Here is a 21,379-nt window from a genome sequence, read left to right on the forward strand (position 1 = left end):
AGATTTCAGATTTTACAGTGTTTAAAAAGTGGTCTACTACTGGCGCGATCTCCTATTTTATATTCTATTCGAAATAACTTGAAAAATAGTAAGTAAAATAGAAAAATGATTAGTAACCATTGATCCAGATAGTTTTATAGACACATAGAAAATTTTTCAATATTTTCCAGTTTTTTTTTCTCGTGAAATTAAATAGAACTTGTAGAAATTTCCACTAAATGGTCAGCTACTGGCGAATCACCCTATAAATATATTTTTGTATTGTGCAGACGAGGAAAAAAAATTGGTTTTCATTTAAAACTTCGTGAAAACTTTTAGCTCAAAATGTGTAGAGGAAAGTGAATGGTGATTGCAAAAGACACTTTAATATAAAGATATGAATAATAAGATATGCGATGACCTTAAAGTAAGGAAAGCTGTGTTGTGGCTGATCTACTTCATACTTTACCACCTTTCCATGCTCTTTTCTAATTCTTCCCTAACGCTTTGTTCACCATTAGTCATATGCTCCAATTCTGGATCATTAGTGTCACAATCAGTCCACTCAATGATATTATCTTCTCCAACATTTTCTTTTACCAGCAACTTTCTCTAAAACTAAATCATGAATGATATTATTTTTCTTTTCAAAATATAGGAAAGGTTTTTCCGTGATCAAACAGAATTTGTGTTAAGTGAAAAGGATCAAAATCTCATCTTATATGGTGATAATAAGTTCTATCTAAAAGGGGAATTTGGAAAAAAAATGTTGACTTGCTAATTATCCGCAAAGTAGATAAACCTTATGCGGATAATCAGGATTTACTTTGTAAATCTGATAAAGGATATCCATTTAAACTAATAAGTAGGAGCTTTCTAGTACTTTTATCTAGCAAATGTTATAAATGATTGCTAGCAGTTACTAACTTGTCTTAAAACCTTTTATTGTTTCATTTTATAGAAACGTTTCAAGTGCAGGCTTCTATGCGCGGAAGAAACTAAGAGAATGTGAGGGACTAATTGAATCATTGGTTTTTCTGCTTCGGGCTGTCGTATCAAAAAGTGACATGGACAATAAAAGCCTTGAAAATGTAGTGTGCACACTCAGAAATCTATCGTATCGGATACAAGAAGTGGAAGATCCAACATATGATGAAGACAAAGCACAAAAGACTGCTGCTAGAGCTAGTGCTCCAATTAGAGGCGAGTATCCAAGAAGGACTACTTAAATGAGACCTGCTTAAAAAGTTTATTTGAAGAGAAATGCATTAATTTTTGCCAAATATGTAAAAATTGACATTTATTATTTTTACCTCTGGATTTGTGCCTGTTTAGTCTGTTTGGCTTTGTTCCTCTTTAACTTTCTAGCCGCTGTATCCCTATTTCGTGCACTATAATGAAATAATGAAAATGTTACTTTGCTCTTGCAAAAACAAATTAAAGAATTTTGCCATATTTCCAATTTCTCATTTAGACTAGTTTCAAACAGTCAAAACTGACATCCAGATTATATTCAGACAGACATGTGCTTAGGGCAACCAGGGATGTGCCAGCTGCCCCAAACTGCGCCAATTGCCGATCCTGCACCAAACTGCTCCAAAAGACTGCCAAATGCACTTTTCTGTTCCAAAATCGGACAAACTTGCGCAAAAAATCACGCTAATTTTGCCTTTAATGTTGCAGTTCTTTCTCTATATTTGGCAGTTTTTAAAAAATATCATCAAGTTTATGTGTTTGGAGCTTGTTTTTAAAATTTTTTGACTTGGTCCCAATTTTTTGCGCATTTCAAAATCTGATTGCATTCGCTTTTAAAATAATCTATTGTTTTTTTTTTCCTTGTTTTTTTTTTTTTTTTTTTTTTTTGTGTGTTGATCATTATTTTCAATCTTTCTGATCTTTTGTTTTCAGAATATGAGGACTTGTAAGTTCGTCTTCTTGTCACGCCCACTCGAAAATATCAATCCAGTTGCATCCAAATTGATTTAAGCGAAAGCCATCTGTAAAAATTTATATCGTTCACCAATTTTTAATCTTGTGTTTTTTTTTCTGTTTAAGGACTAAAAATTGATCTTTAATTTTGGTTGGCTACTCTAAAGATAGCAAAAATTGGGATTCTAATGCTCTGGTAATGAATATGCAAACATTTCAAGTTTCTCATATTCAGGCACTTTCTCCATATTCTTACTCATAAAATTTTTATTTATTTATTTTTTCTTTTCTCACGTTTTTCATATTCTTTTCACATATATTTTAAAAGTCCTTTTCTTATGACATTTTTTTTCATCGTAATTTCATTATTAATTTTCTGATTAAATATCAAGCATTTAAAAATAAGAAGTGTTGATGTTGCCTTTGCTTGATCTTCAGATTTGTTAATCAAGTATAGTTCAGTAAATAAACATATAAATGCCAAAATAATAATAATTATAAATACAGTAATAAGGTCAAATATAAGTAAATAACTTACACACACTAAAAAAAGAGAGAAAAAGATTAATTTGTAGCTCTTTAAACTCACTTGTATCTTGTTAAATTAAAGTTTTTAAATTTAGCCATTCTTTTTCACTTTAAAAAAAAAAAAAAAACCTTTTTGAATATGTTTTTGAGTTCTAGAAAACATAACTTCTGAATGCAAATATTTTTCAATTACACAACCTTTTGTTTTCTTTTTTTTTATTCTTTCATGAAAGTTTTACTAGGAGTAACCATAAACAATGGCCCAGCTAAGTTCCAATTTATTATACTCATAAATGAAGTTTTATTCTGAAATGATTTTTTTTCTTTGTTGCTACAATCTGCACATGTTAAACATATAAAAACATGTTCCCTTCTTTTTTTATATTAATTTACATTCCTGAAATTCAAATTCACTGAGGTAAGAAGGCAGAATAACCACACTTAAGTTTTTAAAGCAAAATCTATCTTCTTGTTTTTCGACAAAAATCTCACAATTTCAACTATGGTTCAAAATAAACATGGGGGCTCCCTTGTATCATAGAAAAGAAAATGTGATGCCGTTACTGTCACATGTTAATTAGGAATGGCATTTTGTGTTTAGGTGATGGAGGTGAGAATTTATTGTGTAACATGATTCCTTGTCCTACTAAAACACAATATTAAAAAAATAAATATACTTAAACAATTAGTATTTGAGACACTTGTGAAAGGAATAATAAATAAGTACGTACTTTTGATTAAACAAGATATTAAGCAACATAAACAGTCACACAAGGTGTGTGACATGTCACGGAGGTGAGAATTCACATGTTGTGAACCAAAAATATACTAAAATAAAAATTATTATTAAAAAAATGTTGCAGGTTGAAATAGATATATTTTTGATGAAATTAAAAGCATTGTTAAATGACCTGTTCCTTAAAATTTTTCCTGTAAAAGGCATGTAACAGAAAAGTTAACTTTTTGAAGAATGACCCATATATATATATATATATATATATATATATATATATATATATATATATATATATATATATATATATATATATATATACCGGAAGAGGTGGTAATGAGCAAAGGAGTAGACAGTTTTAAGAGGGCCATTGATCTTCACTGGGGATTGTAAATTGACTAGGACCAGTCTAGCTGGGCCCAGAGCCTGTTGCTGGTCGTCACTTTTGTATTTGTAAATATATATATATATATATATATATATATATATATATATATATCTTATGTCGCTTACTAGTGTATATATGAACATAAAAGCAAACAAATTTTAAAAATAGGTATCAAAGGACTATAACTTAAATGTGCACTGAAGCAGTGATGTATAAGTCACAGATTTTTCTATGTGTGAAATAGGGTAGACCGACCAGTGAATGAACAGTTAAGCAAAATTTCATTTTTAAAAAATCCTAGTAGTTTTAAATTCTATACTATACAGATCATGATAGCTAAAACATTTTAATTGATCTATGTAAATATCTCTAAAAAATCGCGGGGACTTAAATGGTACCACTTTCGACTTTTTTAGGTGTTTGAAGAAAAAATGACACAACGACCCAGTGAATGAACACCTCGAACCAGTAAATGAACATGATAACTTTTGATTCAAAAAGAAACTAAGTTTCTTTGAGATCTATCTGTCTATCTATCTATCTATATAACTATCTATATCTATTTATCTATCTATTTATATAACTATCTATATCTATCTATCTATCTATATCCATCTTTTTATATCACTATCCATCTATCAATATACCTATCTATTTTTCTATCTACACCTCTATTGGTCTTCTCTATGTCTATTTACCTATTTATCAATGTTCTTATCTATTTTTCTATCTATCTACTTATCTATCTATCTACCTAACTATCTACCTATTTCTCTGTCTGTACATCTAAATATCTACCAATCCATTATCCTAATCAATCTATTTATCTATCTACCTGCTTTGTTACCCGTCTATCTATATATCTATCTCCTTATCAGTATATCTACCTATCTATATCCGCCAATCTATATCTATCGGTATATCTACCTAATATCTATCTGTATTAGTCTATCTATCTACCTATCTATATATTAACCACTACCTATCTATTTATCTATCAATAAATCTATTGATCTATCTATCTACCTATTCTATCTCTATATTTATCCACCTATATATCTATTTACCTCTTATTTTTCATATATCTATCTCTATATCTTCTTTTATCTATCTATATACAAACATACATACATATCTATCTACCTATCTATAGATATAGATAGTTAAAAGATAACACTCAGTAAAAAGTGCATTTTTTACAAAGACAAAAAAAAAAAAGAAATTATGAAATATATAATGAAATACATAAATAGGCATATAAAACTATCTGCATTACAAAAAAGTATGAAAATGAAAATATCTCAAAGAAACTTCAAATTTCTTTTTAAATCAAAAGAGCTTTTGCCATTGTTCATTCACTGGGTTTTCGCAATTTTTCGTACCCAGTGACTGAACACCCCTCTACCTGAAAATCTACGCATTCTGCATTGACTGAAACAATTTAAATCCATAGCCTAAATATGTATACTTAATTTTTCTTTCGTAGAGTTAAAAAATAAAATTTATTGATACAAATAATATGTATCAAAATAATTGATAGCACAAAACCAGCCTTATTATTTTGAAAGAGAGAAAGAACAATTCACGGCAGTAAAAATTTCAAATTTTTTCCAGAAAAATAACATGTATCCAAAGTAACCAATCAGGTGTCAGCTTAGAATATCAATAAAGAACGCTTTTGTAGTGAATTTATTCAGAAAAAAAAATTTTGGAAGCTTATTTTTTTTAAAAAAAATGACGCACTGGGTGGTGTTCACTCACTGGTCGGTCTACCCTACATCAGGGCTAGAAAATTATATTGTCCGACATGCCCAGGGCATGTAAAAATTCGGATCAGTAATGAATCTTTTACCCTTACATGCTTGACTAGGCATGCATTTATTATAATTTTTTAATTAAGTATTGGTAATTTTATTGACGACTTATTATGTACTATTTATTTAAACTTTTTTTTATGTTTTGTATTGAAATAATTCTTGATTCAGATATAAAACTTTGAAATTAGTTTTTTGTTTGATTAATGCTCTATGACAAATTCAAATATTTGTTATAATGCAATAAAAAAAACTGAGCATGTAAAAATTTTATTCGGGTATGTATTTTTTAAACAAACATGCTTTTATATATTTTTTGTTACAATTATTTTAAATACTGTACAGAAATATTTCTAGTATAATTTAACATAATGTAGAATGGTCGATAAATATTACTACTTGAGAGAGCGATGCTGCCCCCCCTCCTCTCCAAATACTAGAAAAACACTCCACAATGATATTCTCAATATAGAAGAGGAAAACACTCAACTTTAAGTTTAAATGATGCAGTTTGTGCCCTCTCTAAATTTTAAAATTTTGTTTTAACAAAAAAAAAAATTCAAAATTATTTGATTTTTCACAAAATTAATTCACTTTTCACAAAATTATTTGATTTTTCACAAAAAACGGACCTTGTGAAAAATCCTGGACAGACCCCTGTACATAGCATGTTTAATACATTTATATGTATAAAAACCCACTTTTAAGTGTTTACAGTCTTATTAAATAAAATAGTAATTTTACTTTTCAATAAGTGCAAATATGTAGAAACGCAACATAATGATGCTTTTTTAATGGAAAATAATTTTATTTTAAAATCAGTTGTAGTTTTGTTGCAAATCATACATGAGTGTTCAAAAAAGCATTATAATGGCACTTAGAACTGATAGAAGCTTAAGGAATTGGGGGAAGGATTAGCAAAGGCCACAATTTTGTGCTCCTATTTTAATTCTTGTTGCTCCTAATTTGTACCTTAACTGCTCCTTTTTTCTTTTTTCTTGAAGGTGGCAGCTATGCAAAACAATTTTTAAACAAGCATTAGATGGCCATACAAAAATTTTACTACTACAGGTGATTTAAAAAATTATGCATAAGAACTTTTATTTTAAAAAACTTAAAAAGTCGATTTTTACAAATTTGACGAAACTTCTACTGGTTGGTAGGGGAGCTTAATATAGTTCGATTTCCAAAAAAAATTGTACACGATCATTTGATGCCAAAGCACAACTTTTCCCACAGGCGTTTTTGATTTGAAAAAAAAAAAGTTGAAATCGACCCACCCTAGTAATTAATTGCCTCTTTATACAATTTTTCACTGCATCAGATCATAGTGTGGATTTTTTATATTTAAATGAGTACAAATATGTTAATTATGCAGTACATTTTGTAATAATGTGTAATTTATCATCATTAAAAATGTCTTTGAATTTTATTTTATTTTTTCCCATTTTTGTCTTCAAATGCAACAAAGAAAAAGTTGATAACATTAAAGCAAAACAAACATGTCCACATTTTTTTTTTTGTGTACTATTTCAAGAAAGGCAAAACATTTATATATGCTACATTCATTGTGATATGAGGGAATTCAGTTTTCAAAAAAAAAAAAAAAAATTATTAGCTAGTCTTCTGATCATGTACTGTTCCTGGTTTTACAAAAAGTTGTCAAACTTTCTTTTGGACAGATTATTTTTTCTTCAATAAGTTAAATCTGAAAAGCTTTTTAAGTATTACAACATGTGGGCTTATTTACACAGTAACAAATCTATGATGCGTTTTTCCGAATTAAAAAAATGAACAGGTAATGTGATTGATAATGGAAAAATTCCCTCTATAATTTAGTAACGTTTTGATCACTTGCAAGAATGTGATGTATTTTCTTGGTTGTGTTTAAATTTCTCATTCTTATCATTAACATCAGACAATTCTTGGACAAATTGTAGTTTGTTTCTTTTTTTTTTGTTTCTTTTTTTTTTTTAGAACAAGTATCATGTTGTGTAACAAGTATCATGTGCTGAATTTTCCTTTAAACTCTAGGAAATAATTTAACCTCTAAGAAATTGTCCTGGCTCCTGAGGTTTAAAAAAAAAATCGTCAGTATCTCTTCTTCAGTGCCATACAATAATTTACTTAAACTTACAACTTAGACAAAAATTTTACCAGATTAGATTTATGTAACAAATTAGGCACTACCATTCATTACAAAGAAATATAAGTACTATCCATTTTACAAAGTATAACGTTTCCAATTATTATGCCGAAGTTAGTCGGTATTTTATAAATTTTGGTCAGTAAAATCAGTATTTTTGACCTTCCAAACAGTTTTACCCTCTGAAACCAGATAATTGGGATTGGGAGCATATTATAATTACAACTAAGCATAGTTAACGCTGCAGGAAATGACCGGTTCTATGAGATCTCTTTCACCAAAGAAGACAAGCAGAAATCAAAGACATTCTGTTTTTTCTTTATGAGATCTTTATTTTCAATGAATTGTTAATTGAAAATTGTTTTGAATGAATTATTGTCTCTTGTAATATTAAAATTTTAAAAACATTTGTTGTCCTAAAATCTTAACTAACTAGAAAAGGCTTTATATAATTCATGGTCTTATAGTTTTACTATGTTTTGTAACCTCAATGTTATAATAACAGTAACAGGCATCTGTATATAGAAATTAAAGATGTTTGTGATCAAACTTTGGCCTAGCTCTCATTTACCAGAAATGCTCCTCAAATCATTTAGCTAAAGTTGGCAATCCTGCTGTTTATATTTTCATATTTTAAATTCCTATTTACAGTCGGACTTCCATATATCGAACTTCCACATATCGAAATTTTCTATATATCGAAATTCCAGCACGTTTCTCTGTTCATTACATAGAAAAATTGTTTCTATATATCGAAAAAATCTCCATATATCGAAATTTTTCTCGAGGCATTCGTAGATTTTTTTTTCTATTTTAGACTGTTTGTCTCATGAATTCTGAAGGTTATGGGAGAAAATTATGTTCATTGAAGGTTGCTACCAAACTCATAAGGAATCTGGAGTTGAGAGGTGTGTAGATAGGTCGTTGTTCCATTCTGGAGTTCTTAAATTCCGTCAAGTTCATTTCAAATCTTATTACCAGTAACACTGTAAAATCAGTTTCAAGTTATCCCTTTTGTCTGCTGATTACCATTTTTAGTCTTTTAACTTCAGTAAAAATCGTTCAGGTTAAGTGGATTGTGGTTTTTTTCTTTTTTTTCTCGATCACATTGTCAAAACGAAAATACCCTAATGTTGCGGATCAAGTTGAATTGACGAAAAATGAAGGTGTGTGAAGACGCAAAAGTGTAATTTCTGTTAATTTTTTAATTCTTAACTTTTTAATATGATGCTCGTATAAATTAGAAATTGGCCTTTATACACGAAAATTAGCTTTAATTTTAATGTTTTAGGAGGTTTTTATGATAAAAACAGATTGTTTCTATATATCGAATTTTTTTCCGGCAATTTGCTACTTCGATATATGGAGGTCCGACTGTATATTGTGGACTATGTCGGTTGTGATAAGTAATGATTTATTTATTTATTTTTTTGTATGAATTACTAAAACAGTATCACATACTTATGTTTCTTTTTTTTTTTTTTTTTGGTGTGTAGCCGTCAGTGAGTTGGGATGCTTTTCAGTGAACAAAAAGAAAAAAGACCTATTGACAGCTGAAAGAGAAGTACCACTGACAAAAAATCCAATTAGAGACTCCGACCCTGTTCGTGGGGCTGCCCTATTGCATCAGTTTGAGGTTGCTAACTGTTACCTATCGTTGCTCGTTGAATCCTCGAATCCAGACATCTTAGAAGCATCAGCTGGAGCACTTATGAACCTGGCAGCGGGCTATCCTTCATTTTCGGTAAGCATTTGTATGTTCTTTTTCAGTAAATTATCACTTCCACTAAATATTGACTATTTGAAAAAAGGTAGGCCCAGCTCCCATGCAAAGTAGTCTTGTGCACATCGGATGGATGGGGGCTCACATGATTCGGGTCATCGCTAATCACAGAGCAGCAGGTGCCGAGTTGGCATGCATGAGACGTGTGCTTGGAGGAAGATGGAAGTTGGTAGAGAATTTTTAAAACTTAGCTATTTTCTTTCAAGATTGTGACATGGGCTTAAAATATTAGAATTCGAAAGAATTTCCCAACACTAAATGTCACCACATCCCTCAATTCCTAATTTTTTGACTGCAACAGTCAAAATAAGAAAATATTGTAGCTAAAAACAGAAAAGAAAAATTTCGAATTTATATATATGTATATATATTTATATACATTCTTGAAAATACAAGCAACAAAAAGGAAATTGCGAAAAGCAAGAACACTTAAACAACATCAAAATGAAAACTTGAACCAGGTATTGATACTTAATCAAGGTAAAGGCCAATCCTTTAGTTCACAATTTTGTGTTTTTTCTTTCAATTTTATTTGAATTTGTATTTAAATTGTATCTCATGTTTTATTATACTATGTTTATAATGAAATCACATTATATAGACGAAAAAACAAAATAAGAAGAAACCACAAGCCCAAAGATGCGCAAAACAGCCAAACAAATAAGCCAGGTAAATATTACATAAACACAAATAAACTAGCAAGTAGACAAATTTACAAAACAGAATAGAGTAAATAAATTGAGTAGATGAAACCAGAACTGTTCAGCAGTGGAAGCTTCATCCTAGAGTCAAAAGATCAGAAAATCACACTAAAAACTAAATGGAGGATGCCCAATTCCAAAAAAACTAGCATTCAGAAATACATTGGGCTAAACGCACCACATGTGTAAACTGAATACAAATTTTTAGAATTAAGACCTAAAACGATTCACTGGGGTTTTTGTCTTTGTTATTAGAAGCCAAAGGCTATTGATAATAATTTTGATAATTAGATATTTTCATTTTACATGCATGCCATAAAAATCATAAAATTTTCTGGGGAAAAATATGGGATGCAGTGTATATCCACTTGTTAAGCATTAAAGGGGGTTCAAATGAGCCAATTTTTAGATTTTTAAAAAATTGATTTTTTGAGTAATCTCACTTCAAAAATCGTTGATTTTGGGAATTTTTCAAAACTTCAAATTTTATTTCCAAGGCGGTATGAATCTAAGGATTATAATAAAATATGCCATGAAACTATCATATACGGGGGGCTTTAGACTGCTATCTCTGTTTTGTAAAAGAAACTTTTTTCATGGAGAAAAAAAAATCATAAAATCGGTAAAAAAGTAGTTTTTTCGTCACAAAACTAATTTTTTTCCGACATCAAAAAACCTAACCAAATTTTCAAAAATGATGTCTAGATGATATATGGGTCCTTATTTATTTTTAGAAAAAAAAATTATTCAAATAGGTTAAATACTTTTGAAATAGTGTCCATTTCGAATATAGTGTTTTGCTGGTTTTTTCCAAAATGGCCGATTTTGTGCAGATTTTTAGTGGGTTGTAACTGAAGAAAAAAAAAATTTTCTTGCCAAATCCTTTTGGGATATTTCATATGTCTCTTAGTTGTAACTACTGTAATTTTTTCAAAAAAAATTGGTGATGGTCATGTGACAGGTACTGCCTTATCTGAAATGGAATGGCTCTTACACGATTTCAGTCCTCAACAGACATTTTTTGGTTGTTTTGCCTACTGTATAAGCTTTTTCTCAGCTTCAGTGCAGCCGTGAGTTTTTACTCCTCGACCAATAGCCTCCAAACAGTTCTGGTAAAAATTCCAATGCTCTGCTCATTCATAAGTAAGATGGACTACGCTCCTTTTGCGATTTTTGAGGGAAATATCTATCTGTGGCCGGTACGAGCATTATGATATGCTTTTTTTCACATTTTCCTAAGTGATCCACTTCCAGTGGCATGTTTTAGGGAATTTTAATTTTGATATATCCAACTATTGTCCTAAAAACACCTGTTATACTTGCAATAACTCTCTGGGTATGTGTGGAGAGAAGTAACAATGCTTGTATTTCCCTACATTTTCTAGGAGACATGTTTGGAGCCTTGTCCATTCTATAAAAAAAAAACAGTTTTGACAATATCAAGCAGCAATATCAATCAAATATTTGAATTTAATCAAACTGAATTAACATTGCTTTATTAATAAGGGTTAATTATGTGTTAACTATAGCAGACACCAAAACTTTCAAAGAAATAATGCTAGAATTTTTAATATAATCTCAGGACAGCAGCAGTTTTTTCTGATTAGAGACTAAAACTGGAATAACCTCAAATATTTGTAAAACGTCATAGGTGTTGCCATTTCTAAAAAACACAATATTGATACCAGCAGCTACTCAGAATTTTTAAAAAATGTGGCTTGTGTTTTACTTCTTCAAAAAGTGAGCCTAAACTTGAAAATAAGAGAATTTGAGAAGTATCCCTAATAATTTGGCCACCCACTGTAATTTTGGACCTTATATTGGAATAAAGTTTTCAGTTTCTATGTTATAATTGGAGTAAAAATGGCATTGCATCTGTGGATTGGCAAACAGAGCTTCATACTTTGTTTGGTATAATGGAAGGGACGTAGTAATAGCAGATTTTAAAAAGGCAAAATCATTTTTTGTCATAAAGATGATGAAAATTTAGTGATTGATAGTCGAATGTTAAATATTGTTTCAAAGCTATCACAAGAAGAGCAAAAGTTATTTTATTTAGCTGCTGTTAAGTACCTAGTGACAGCTTATGATTAGATAGTGAAGAAATTTTCTTTCGATTGCAAAGTTCTCGTAAATGCTGAAGTAGAAATTTGAAAGATATTGAAAGTGCATGTTTTACATTAGTAAAATATTTTATAAACATCTTTCCAATGTTTTAAAAGAAGAATGTCAAGACAAAAAGCTAGATGAATTGGAAAATGAATGTTCTTAACTTTAGCTCAAAGGTATTTTATATATTATTGAAATGCATGATCGAGTTGATGCCCAGCTGTTAAACCTTGTTTTAAAAAAAAATTTAGTGAAAAAATGTTAAAGAAAGCTAAAAAAGCTACAGCCGCTTCATTAACATCTTCAGCAGTCTCCCGTTCTGATGACTGAAAAGAGTTAGTTTTTTTCTCATAATTTTCTATTTATATTTTAATATGCTGTTTTCTAACTGATCATTATTAATTTAATTAAATGTTAAAATAAACCACTTGTAATAGTCAAGGTATGTATTAAACAGATTAATTTGCTCAGTTATTGTAGTGTCTATTGATATATTGCAAGTATGAGATTGTTTTCTGGACATGACTACATTGTATTTTATACTGTAAACTCACAATACAAAGTTAGATTTAATAAAATGAAGCATACTCTATTAATATTCTTTTAAAACTATCACGTTCTCTGATGGGCATTTTCTTGAAACATATAACCCAGAAATTCTATTTGTTGTCCTTAACCTCCTGCAATGACTATTCTTTTTAAAGAAGCTGAATGAAATATTTCCGTTTGAAATTCCATTCCTCATTTTGTAGACATACTATTGATCTGTACTAACTTTCACCAAGTGAAACCTTTGCCAAAAATGCATCTAATTTTTAAAAAATTACTTCAGCCATCTTTACAGGACTCCAGTTTCTAATCCTTTCTAGTCCAACTTACTAAACAATATCCTTTTGACCCAGCAGTTTTTCAATGAGTGTTAGACCTTCCGTCTTGACAAAATTGTCGCGACGGACGATGGGGCAAAGAGAAATTCGATGACTTTCCTTCAGTTTTTACTTTGAAAAAAAAAATGGGTATTTTAAAAATATGCTTTGATTATAATCCCGTTTAATAACCATGCATTTACATCAACATTTGCACTCCCTCAATTTTCCTCCATGGTCTTGTTTTATTTGCAACATGCTTTTAGAAGCGTGGCTTAAGCTCGGCGTTTCAATTTTTTCAGGTAGCTCTGTTACTGCCAACTCACTGCATTACAGATGTTGGAGTTGCTGGCTATTCTCACTGATTTTTTGAATTAATCTCCTTTATTTCTATTTGAAAATTTAGTCTTTTTTTCTTGCTATTTTCAATCACTCTTTCAATTTTTGTCAATTCTCTTTTTGCAAATTTTTACCAGCATAAATGAAAATTCTGGTGCGTTCTGAAATGTTTGATGGGGGGGGGGGGGTAAATCTGAATCACCGGTTGAGAGTAGTGATTGCTGTCGGGGTGAAATGTTTAAGCTAATCTAACAGCTTATATGCAACCAGAGCAGATGATGACCACAGACTGGGAGAAACAGGAACCATCAGGGATTTTGAAGATTCGATAAAAATCAGAATTCTGGAAAGAATCTGGAAAATTTTCAAGCTGGTTTGAAACAACAATGGGCAATTGTTCTTGCATTTTTGAAATGTTGCTGTTAAATATTGACCAACCAATGAATCCCTATATTCTAATGTCTTCCATTCTAAGACTTGCTAGAATGGGGGGGGGAACTAGAAAAATAATTGCTGTACGGTCGTGCAAAAAAAATTTTGGTCTTGCAAAGAGCGCAAGTCTGCAAATCCCCCCCACCCCCTACAGATGTTTTAAAATGTTTATATCTTTGTTAATCTAAGAGCAAAGGTGGGTTTGGTGGGAGATTCGAAGGCTCCAGAAAAAATCATGGAAAATAGAGTCGTAAAAACACAACTGCAGGTCATTTTTTGAAATCAGATTTGGTTCAAGATTTCTCCTCTGCAAACGCTTGGAAACTTAAGTTAAAAATATTTAGGCTATGCTAAGTGATATAAAAGAGGGGGGGGGGGGCAGGGGTACAAAAAAAAAGGAAACTAGAAACTTAAACTAATTTAAGCAATCTTCGGTGAATTTATATGAAAAAGGGTTTCTGGTATTACAGCTCAAAAATTTTCTTAGCTGAAGTATTAAAACTTTTGGGCTGTCTTTGGTCATGTCGGGGGGGGGGGGGGAGCTTTCTTTAGGCAAAGTTCCAAAACTAGAAACTTTTCAAAGCATCTTTAGTGAACATATTAGTGCAAAACTTTTTCAAAGCTGAAGCATTGAGAACGCTGTTTCAGGCAATCTTTGGAGGATTCAAAGGTTGTCTCCCGACAAATTTTGGAGCTAAAGCCTTAAAATTCTAAATCTGTCTTTGGTGATGTAGAGATCGAAAGGAGGGGGGGGGGGAATTTAGCTTCTATTAAAATTTCTGAAACTGGAGTCGCAAAACCGGAACCTTCCCACCCGAAAATTTCATGCCAAATTCGACAGACATGTGGAATAAGAGCTGAACTCGATTACTTGAGTAATCACAAACACTAGTCAATATAACATTGATCAAAAATTTTTAAAACTAAAATCATAAAATACTTTTTCAAGTTAAAGAAACTTAAAACATGGCTTCCCAGCATTTCATTACCAAACCTACTTACGTGCACTAACCCTTGAGTAGTACTGAAAAATATCAAAAAAAAGAGACAATCACTTCATTGAAGTTTTATAACTTGAATCGTTGCGATTGCTCAGTTGCATGCAGATCAAAATGTCTTTCTCCTTCAATTTAGAGCAAAAAAAAAAAAAAGTTTTAGCATATTAACGTAGATGCCAAACCAAATTTAGTTTTTAGAAAGTATTTACATGGAGGACAATAGACACATGAACAGGAATGTTACCGTATTTCCAACAAGTCTTAAGAACTCGGTTTTGGGGTCTTTAGGGGTGTTTTGGTCAATGCAAATTTAGGACATTTATATGGGAAAGGGTTCTAAAAAATCTTTTCTTCAACTCTTTCAATTATTTATACAAAGTGGTTTCTATTAATGGTTTACACTATTTCTGTTGCATGTAGTAAAAAAAGTGCGTAATTTTCATTATGAATTGTTAGTAAAAGAAATTGACAAATGTAAATGATGAAAAAGTAACAAAGTGAAATATTTTTGAAATCTTTCATGTGTTTCCTTTTTATTTTTTAGCCAAGCATCGAGATTCGAAGCTACATTCGTAAACAAAAGGCTTTACCCATTCTCGTGGAGCTCCTCAGGATGTCTAATGATCGCGTGGTCTGTGCCAGTGCCAGGGCATTGCGGAACATGACAATTGATGCAAGAAACCGGGATTTAATAGGTTTGTAATGCTTTAGGGATAATTTATGAGAACTAATTTTTATCTTTTCTCACCATGGACCTACACCTGTAGTGTATTAATGAACAAAAGGGGAAATTTTAAGCAGGCACAGACTGGGTCTTCCAAGAGGGCATCAAACTTGACTCTAAAAGGATGCAAAAAAAAAAAAAAAAAAAAAAGAAGGTGCACAAGTTTGTTTATTACTTAATATCATCTGTTCTAAAATGTCCATAATATTCTTAAAAGTTCACCCTACACAATGCCCTACACGTGATGTCATCAAAATTTACATATGCTACATCGCATAGCAAACTGAACGCAGTTAACATGTAACTATTTCTGTTTCAAATTTATTTCTTGCTATGCAGTCAGCCAAAAGCTCCTCAACTCTTGAGCTCTGGCATCACGTACGCTGTAATGGGCAAAACACGTGATTGATTGTTGGGTTTTTAGACACTAAGAGGATTTTTGCTCGCCGTTTATCTATTACATTGAAAATGGGAATCTTTTTTATAGTTTGAATCAAAAAGTAAGTTTATATATTTTGAAGACTTTCTAGTTTTTTATGAAATTGCTCCAAGAAAATTAAAAATAAAGCCTTAAGCTAACATGTACGCGTGTATGTAGAATATGGACGCAACCTGTAGACAGTGCTCGTTGGAAAATAAAAAGGACGGACATCATTCAACAGCAAATGAAAACAATAAGCAATTCGTGATTGCTCGAAAAAAAAAGTTAGAGAGGGGAAGGATGAGAAAGAGGGGGGCGGGGTTGAGGGCAAAAAAGAGCGAAAGTGCTAAGCCTTGAGTGCGAAAAAAAACCAGAAGTCGCACGGGCTTGAGAACACAACAAAAAAAAAAGTACAGGTTCAAAAGTGCAGAAAAATCCCCAAGGGCACACATATTTGGTTGCGCAAAAAAAAGGTGCACAGACTTTTTATCTAATCCCTCTATATTTCTTTGAATATTTGCAAAGTGAATTTTTGAAGACTAATATGCTATTTTAAACTTGAAGGAAGTTTGTTGAATAACAAGATGTATATGTAACAACGGTCCGTAAATGATAAAATGAACTAAAAGGTAATAACTCCATCTTGCATTCAGCTACAAACTACAGCACACAACTTGCTAGATGCTTCTTTGTACGAGATGACTAACATAGTTGCAAAAAATGAAATCTAAACTGCATGTCTGTTATCGACTACAGCTTGGATATAAAACTCTAAACCCATTATGAAATAAACTTCTACAAGCGCATGATATTGTTAACATTTTAGTCAAGTTTTCTTTCAGATAAATGAAAAAAAAAATAATAATAACTTGTATAAAAATAGGTTTTTGCACCATGCAGATCGCTTCGGACAAATTGCTTGCTCCGATGTAAATAAACAACATTGAATCAGTAGTGATGTCTTTCGTGCAATTCACTCATTTGAACTGGATTGGGTTTTGGTTAGTTCTTGCATCTGATAAGCGAGGTTTTCTAAAAGTTTTTGTGTGTGGCAACAGTTCTTGTTGTTTTGCGTAAGCGATTAAAATTACGAATGTTGGTTTGTTCCACCATGTGTTTTCAAGGCTATATAATGCTGCAGGTTTAAGAGTTCTGTCTCTGTCAATGTTTTTTTGCGTGTAGTCCACATGTTTGTGTTTTCCAGTTCAAAGTAAAATGCGTAGTTGTCTTGAATATTCTATTTAAAAAAGATACATTTTTTCTAAGTTAATTCAAAATACCTAGTTTGCCATTTTAATGAGATGTTTGTTGTTAGAATAACGATATATTTTTAATGATCCTGTTGAACTGGATTCAATGTAAGTCAAATACATTGTCTAAGTATTAGCTCATCCAATATGCTAAAATAAAAGGATTTTTTTCCTTCGAACTTTGTTCGTCACGTGCTTTATTTCATCTGCTAGTCTGCTGAATATTTCCAAGGTCTGAAATGCTCTCTTCAGGCCTACAGATATTGCAGAGAGGCGAGCCACAGGAACAAACAAGTTCAAATGCCAACAAAGCAACCTCTTACGATGATGAGAGATAAGCAAAGAAGATCGAACTTAAATCTCGAGCGGTTTAAATATCCCAAGATCATTAGCATATCTGAGTCATGTGAACAAACACATCACTGATATGGCTGACACGTGCCATCAGATTCAACTAGAAGCTTCTATGTGACGTCATCCACTATTGAGTTCCGCCGAGGTGAACAAAAGTGAAACGAACATTTGGTCCATTCGACCAACGGGAATGAGTTCTGATAAGGGTTTTCGCCTCAGTCATGCAGAATGATTGATAATACATTGTAAGTAACGAAAAACATACTCTTTTACTATTGTAGTTGTGAGGTGATGAGATAGGAGCATTTACTGTTTTTGTTAGCAGGCATTAATGCCTAACAGAGGGCGCAATGAAACGAAAGCACATATGTTAGCCTAATACTGGAGCTAAATTCTTGTAATTCAAAAAAGAGTCAACTTCACTGGTTAGCAGATGCCTTTGTGTCATATGTGAAAGTTTCATCGAAGATTGAAGTAACAGAAGTCAATTGAAACTTCCTTTTTATTGAACAATATAATTAACAACTGTAAATTATATAACTTCTGTAAATAGTAAAATAATCATAACATGTTTTAACAGCATGCAACTAAAGTTTCCTAAATATGTTTTAAAAAATGTATTTCCCTAACAATCATGGCAAAAACAAACAGCCATTCCTATGCTAAGTTCCAGACGCTGCTTCAATAAGCGAGCGTTCGTCAAAGAAGGGCTATCTACAGTCAAGGAATGAAAAACGTGAGCAGAAATGATTTTTCTTCATATATCCTACATCGCACGATACAGCACGTCACACCAGAAATGCGTACCTAAGATCTTCCTGGAAGCTTCTGGAATCTTCTACCTATCCCTTCTCTGCATGAGATTGCGTCATCCATCCGCTCAAGCACTGACGTCACATCCTTTGAATCATTCATTCATTCATTCAATGTTTACACATCTTAACTTAAAAAACTAAATACATCTTACACTTATCATTTAAGATGAATTTGGGAGACCTGAATAGACATTTTTTGCAGCTGATGGTCTATAATACTTCATCATATTGCATGAGTAGTAATAGCCCAAGTTTTGCTAAGAATACTAATATTTCAAAGCTAATAAATTAGCAAAGTTGGATGCATAGAGTAGCAAACTATCAATTTGAAATTAATTTTTCTGTTTCATGAATCATCTTAAACTAAGTGATGAAAAAGTCCTATTATAAACAATAACAAGTTTGTCAACGATTAACAATTATATAAATTAAAAGCAAAGAAGAAGTTACTAATTCAAAGCCATATTCAAAATGAAACTTCATCTAAAATGATTTCTAAATTCAATCTTATTTCTGTTTTTTAATTCCAATTTACTATTACCAAAGATCGTGTCAAAAAAGATTCCATGATCTGCATTCCTAGATACTAACTTCAATTCAAGATACTCAACGAATACTAAGTTCAGATACTACTTAAAATTCAATCAGATCATATCTATCGACAATCAAAAACTAAGTTTCAATAAATACATCCTGATAAATATGAATGGGGAACTCGATAGCTTGATAATGCCAGAGAGTCAAAAACTCCTGCTGCAATCCACCAGCAGGCAAACTAAAACCGAACGCTAGAAAGAAAAAGATTAAACACCTGAATCACTATAAATACAGCATACCTGATTAGCATAACTGTGTTGTCATATGTCCGCCACGTGCAGAAAAAGACGTTGGAACATCATGACGTCATCTTATCTTTCAATGCCAGAAGGTGAGGAAAGAAATTCAAGATTTGTTTACATTCTTTACCGGAAGTGAGTTATCGCGAAAGTTGCTTAGCCAAGAATTCGTTAGGTTATCATTACCCCTCGAACATTCACAGTAAGTTTACGTTTAAATGACTTTAGTTGTTTGTAAATTATGAGATGCATATAATAAATTACTTTCATATACTGAGGAGAAACTTAGTGTTTATCAAAAAAAAGGAGAGAGCGCATGTTCGAAAGCACAAATGAAATGAAAAAAAAGTTCAAGAAAGGAGGAGGGAGAAAAAAAAAAGAAAGAAATACAGAAGGTGCACAGGTTTGAGGGCAGAAAAAAAAAAGTAGGTACACAGGTTCAAAGGCACAGAAAAAAACCCCCGAGGGTACACAGATTTGGGGACACGAAAAAAAACGAATAAATGCACCCTTTATTTTTTAAAATAAAGGGTGCATTTATTTTAAGGTTCTACATGCAAAAGTAGATGTGAACAACTAGGAAATGAAACATGTTTCTATAAGGGTTGCCATTGGGATTTTTCACAAACCAAGATTAGGCTCATAAATCCCCTAGATCTAGGCAAGAAAATCTAAGATTGTGTAACTAATAATTCTGAAAATTTTATTCACTTTTTTTTTGTAATTGCTATTAATGTAACTGGTCAATTTTACTCTTATAAATGATAAAGTAAGAGAATATGATAACAAATACTAAAATTAATCTCTGAATAAATATTTCTTTCTCATTAATTCTTTAAAAAAGGGTTTGAAAATAGTCTGCTGAAAAAAAAAATAATAATGCAGGTATACAGATAGTACAAGGAAATGACATCCAGGGCTAGAGTCGTAGGATTTTTTTTTTTTTTTCAACACGGTCTTTATTTAGTTACAGCTTGTGCATGAAAGAAACCTTTATTCTAGATTGCTTGGTCAAAAAATTTATTTTAGTGAAAGCATGTTTTATCATTAAAATTCTTAAGAAATGTTGTTTTCATTAATAAAACCCAAACCCCAAGAATTTCACACAAAATCCCTAGATCTTGGAGGGAAACCCAATCTCTGGCAGCTCTAGTTATTACACCATGTGCATAATTCTACAAAATATGTAAAAAAAGGGAACAAAATTAATATTCCTTTAACCATGAATTATTGTTGAAATTTATTTTTAGCCGTGTTCATATTAATTGAAAACCATACTTATTTTATTTTTTTTTTACTGCAAATATACATATAAAAAATATATAGCTTTTTATATATAATTTTATTAGAAAGAAGGCAAGTAAAAATGGATAGCTGACTGATTTTAAGAAGCATCAGAATAAATAAAATAATAAATTTTAGTTTAAAAATCTGATATGTGTTCCTTTTAAAAAAGTGATTTTAATCAAAAAAATATATAATTAAATCTTGTTTTTTTTTTTTTTTTTTTTCCCCATTTAACTCTGATTTTTATCACATGTAATACTTTCCAAGTTATGTATTTCCCATATTTTCTGTATTTATAGCGTACTGCTATAATATCTATATTCACTTTTTTTTGGAATCATATGCATTTGTATTAAAATGGTTTTGCATCCCTCTAAAAGAGTTTTTTGGTGAAGTATTGCTTGAAAGGTTTTGCAATTTTTAAAATTATCCTTCAAGTTGAATTATATTTACAAAGTAGGGTGTCCAAGCACCTGAAAAGTCTGTAACCGTGATCTAAATTAGTCATGGAAGTTGACAGTTGGTCCGAATAGACATAAAATGTGTGCATTTTAGTTGTTTTTTATGCTTTTATGTATCAGCCTCGATTTTTGATACATGTGAAAATTTAATTGCATCTACCTACAATAAAACTTTTGTTTTCATCTACTGTGATTCTACCGCTTAGACAGTAATTTGTGTTTACCATTTTTTTTTATTTAAGGAATTTTCCTTTTTTAAAATTGAAGTTTTGCAGAAATCAATGCCCAAATATGCTAACCACAAAAATAATTGCAGTATTCAAAAATAAATAGATAAAATAATAAAAATGGTAATTTTGCTTTAAAGGTTTTTTTTTTTTTTTTTTTTTGAATAAATATTAAAATGTCTATCATTATGCCAAAACTTACATAATGTTTTATTTGGCATACATCTTGAATTGTATGCTAATTTAATTTAAAGAGCAT

At 31.0% G+C, this 21,379-nt stretch overlaps 1 protein-coding gene across 2 annotated transcripts in view; it reads left to right on the top strand.

Annotated features, from left to right (window-relative positions):
* Positions 1 to 21,379, top strand: part of LOC129219425 (catenin delta-2-like) — a 120,341-nt gene that overhangs the window by 69,585 nt on the left and 29,377 nt on the right. For both annotated transcript variants that reach the window (XM_054853823.1, XM_054853824.1), the window contains exons 11-13: positions 941 to 1,182; positions 9,014 to 9,261; positions 15,290 to 15,440. In XM_054853823.1, the coding sequence (XP_054709798.1) occupies positions 941 to 1,182; positions 9,014 to 9,261; positions 15,290 to 15,440 (641 nt within the window). The remainder of the gene's footprint in view (positions 1 to 940; positions 1,183 to 9,013; positions 9,262 to 15,289; positions 15,441 to 21,379) is intronic.

Source organism: Uloborus diversus, chromosome 3, assembly GCF_026930045.1.
Source record: "Uloborus diversus isolate 005 chromosome 3, Udiv.v.3.1, whole genome shotgun sequence".
In the NCBI taxonomy this organism is placed as follows: domain Eukaryota; kingdom Metazoa; phylum Arthropoda; class Arachnida; order Araneae; family Uloboridae; genus Uloborus; species Uloborus diversus.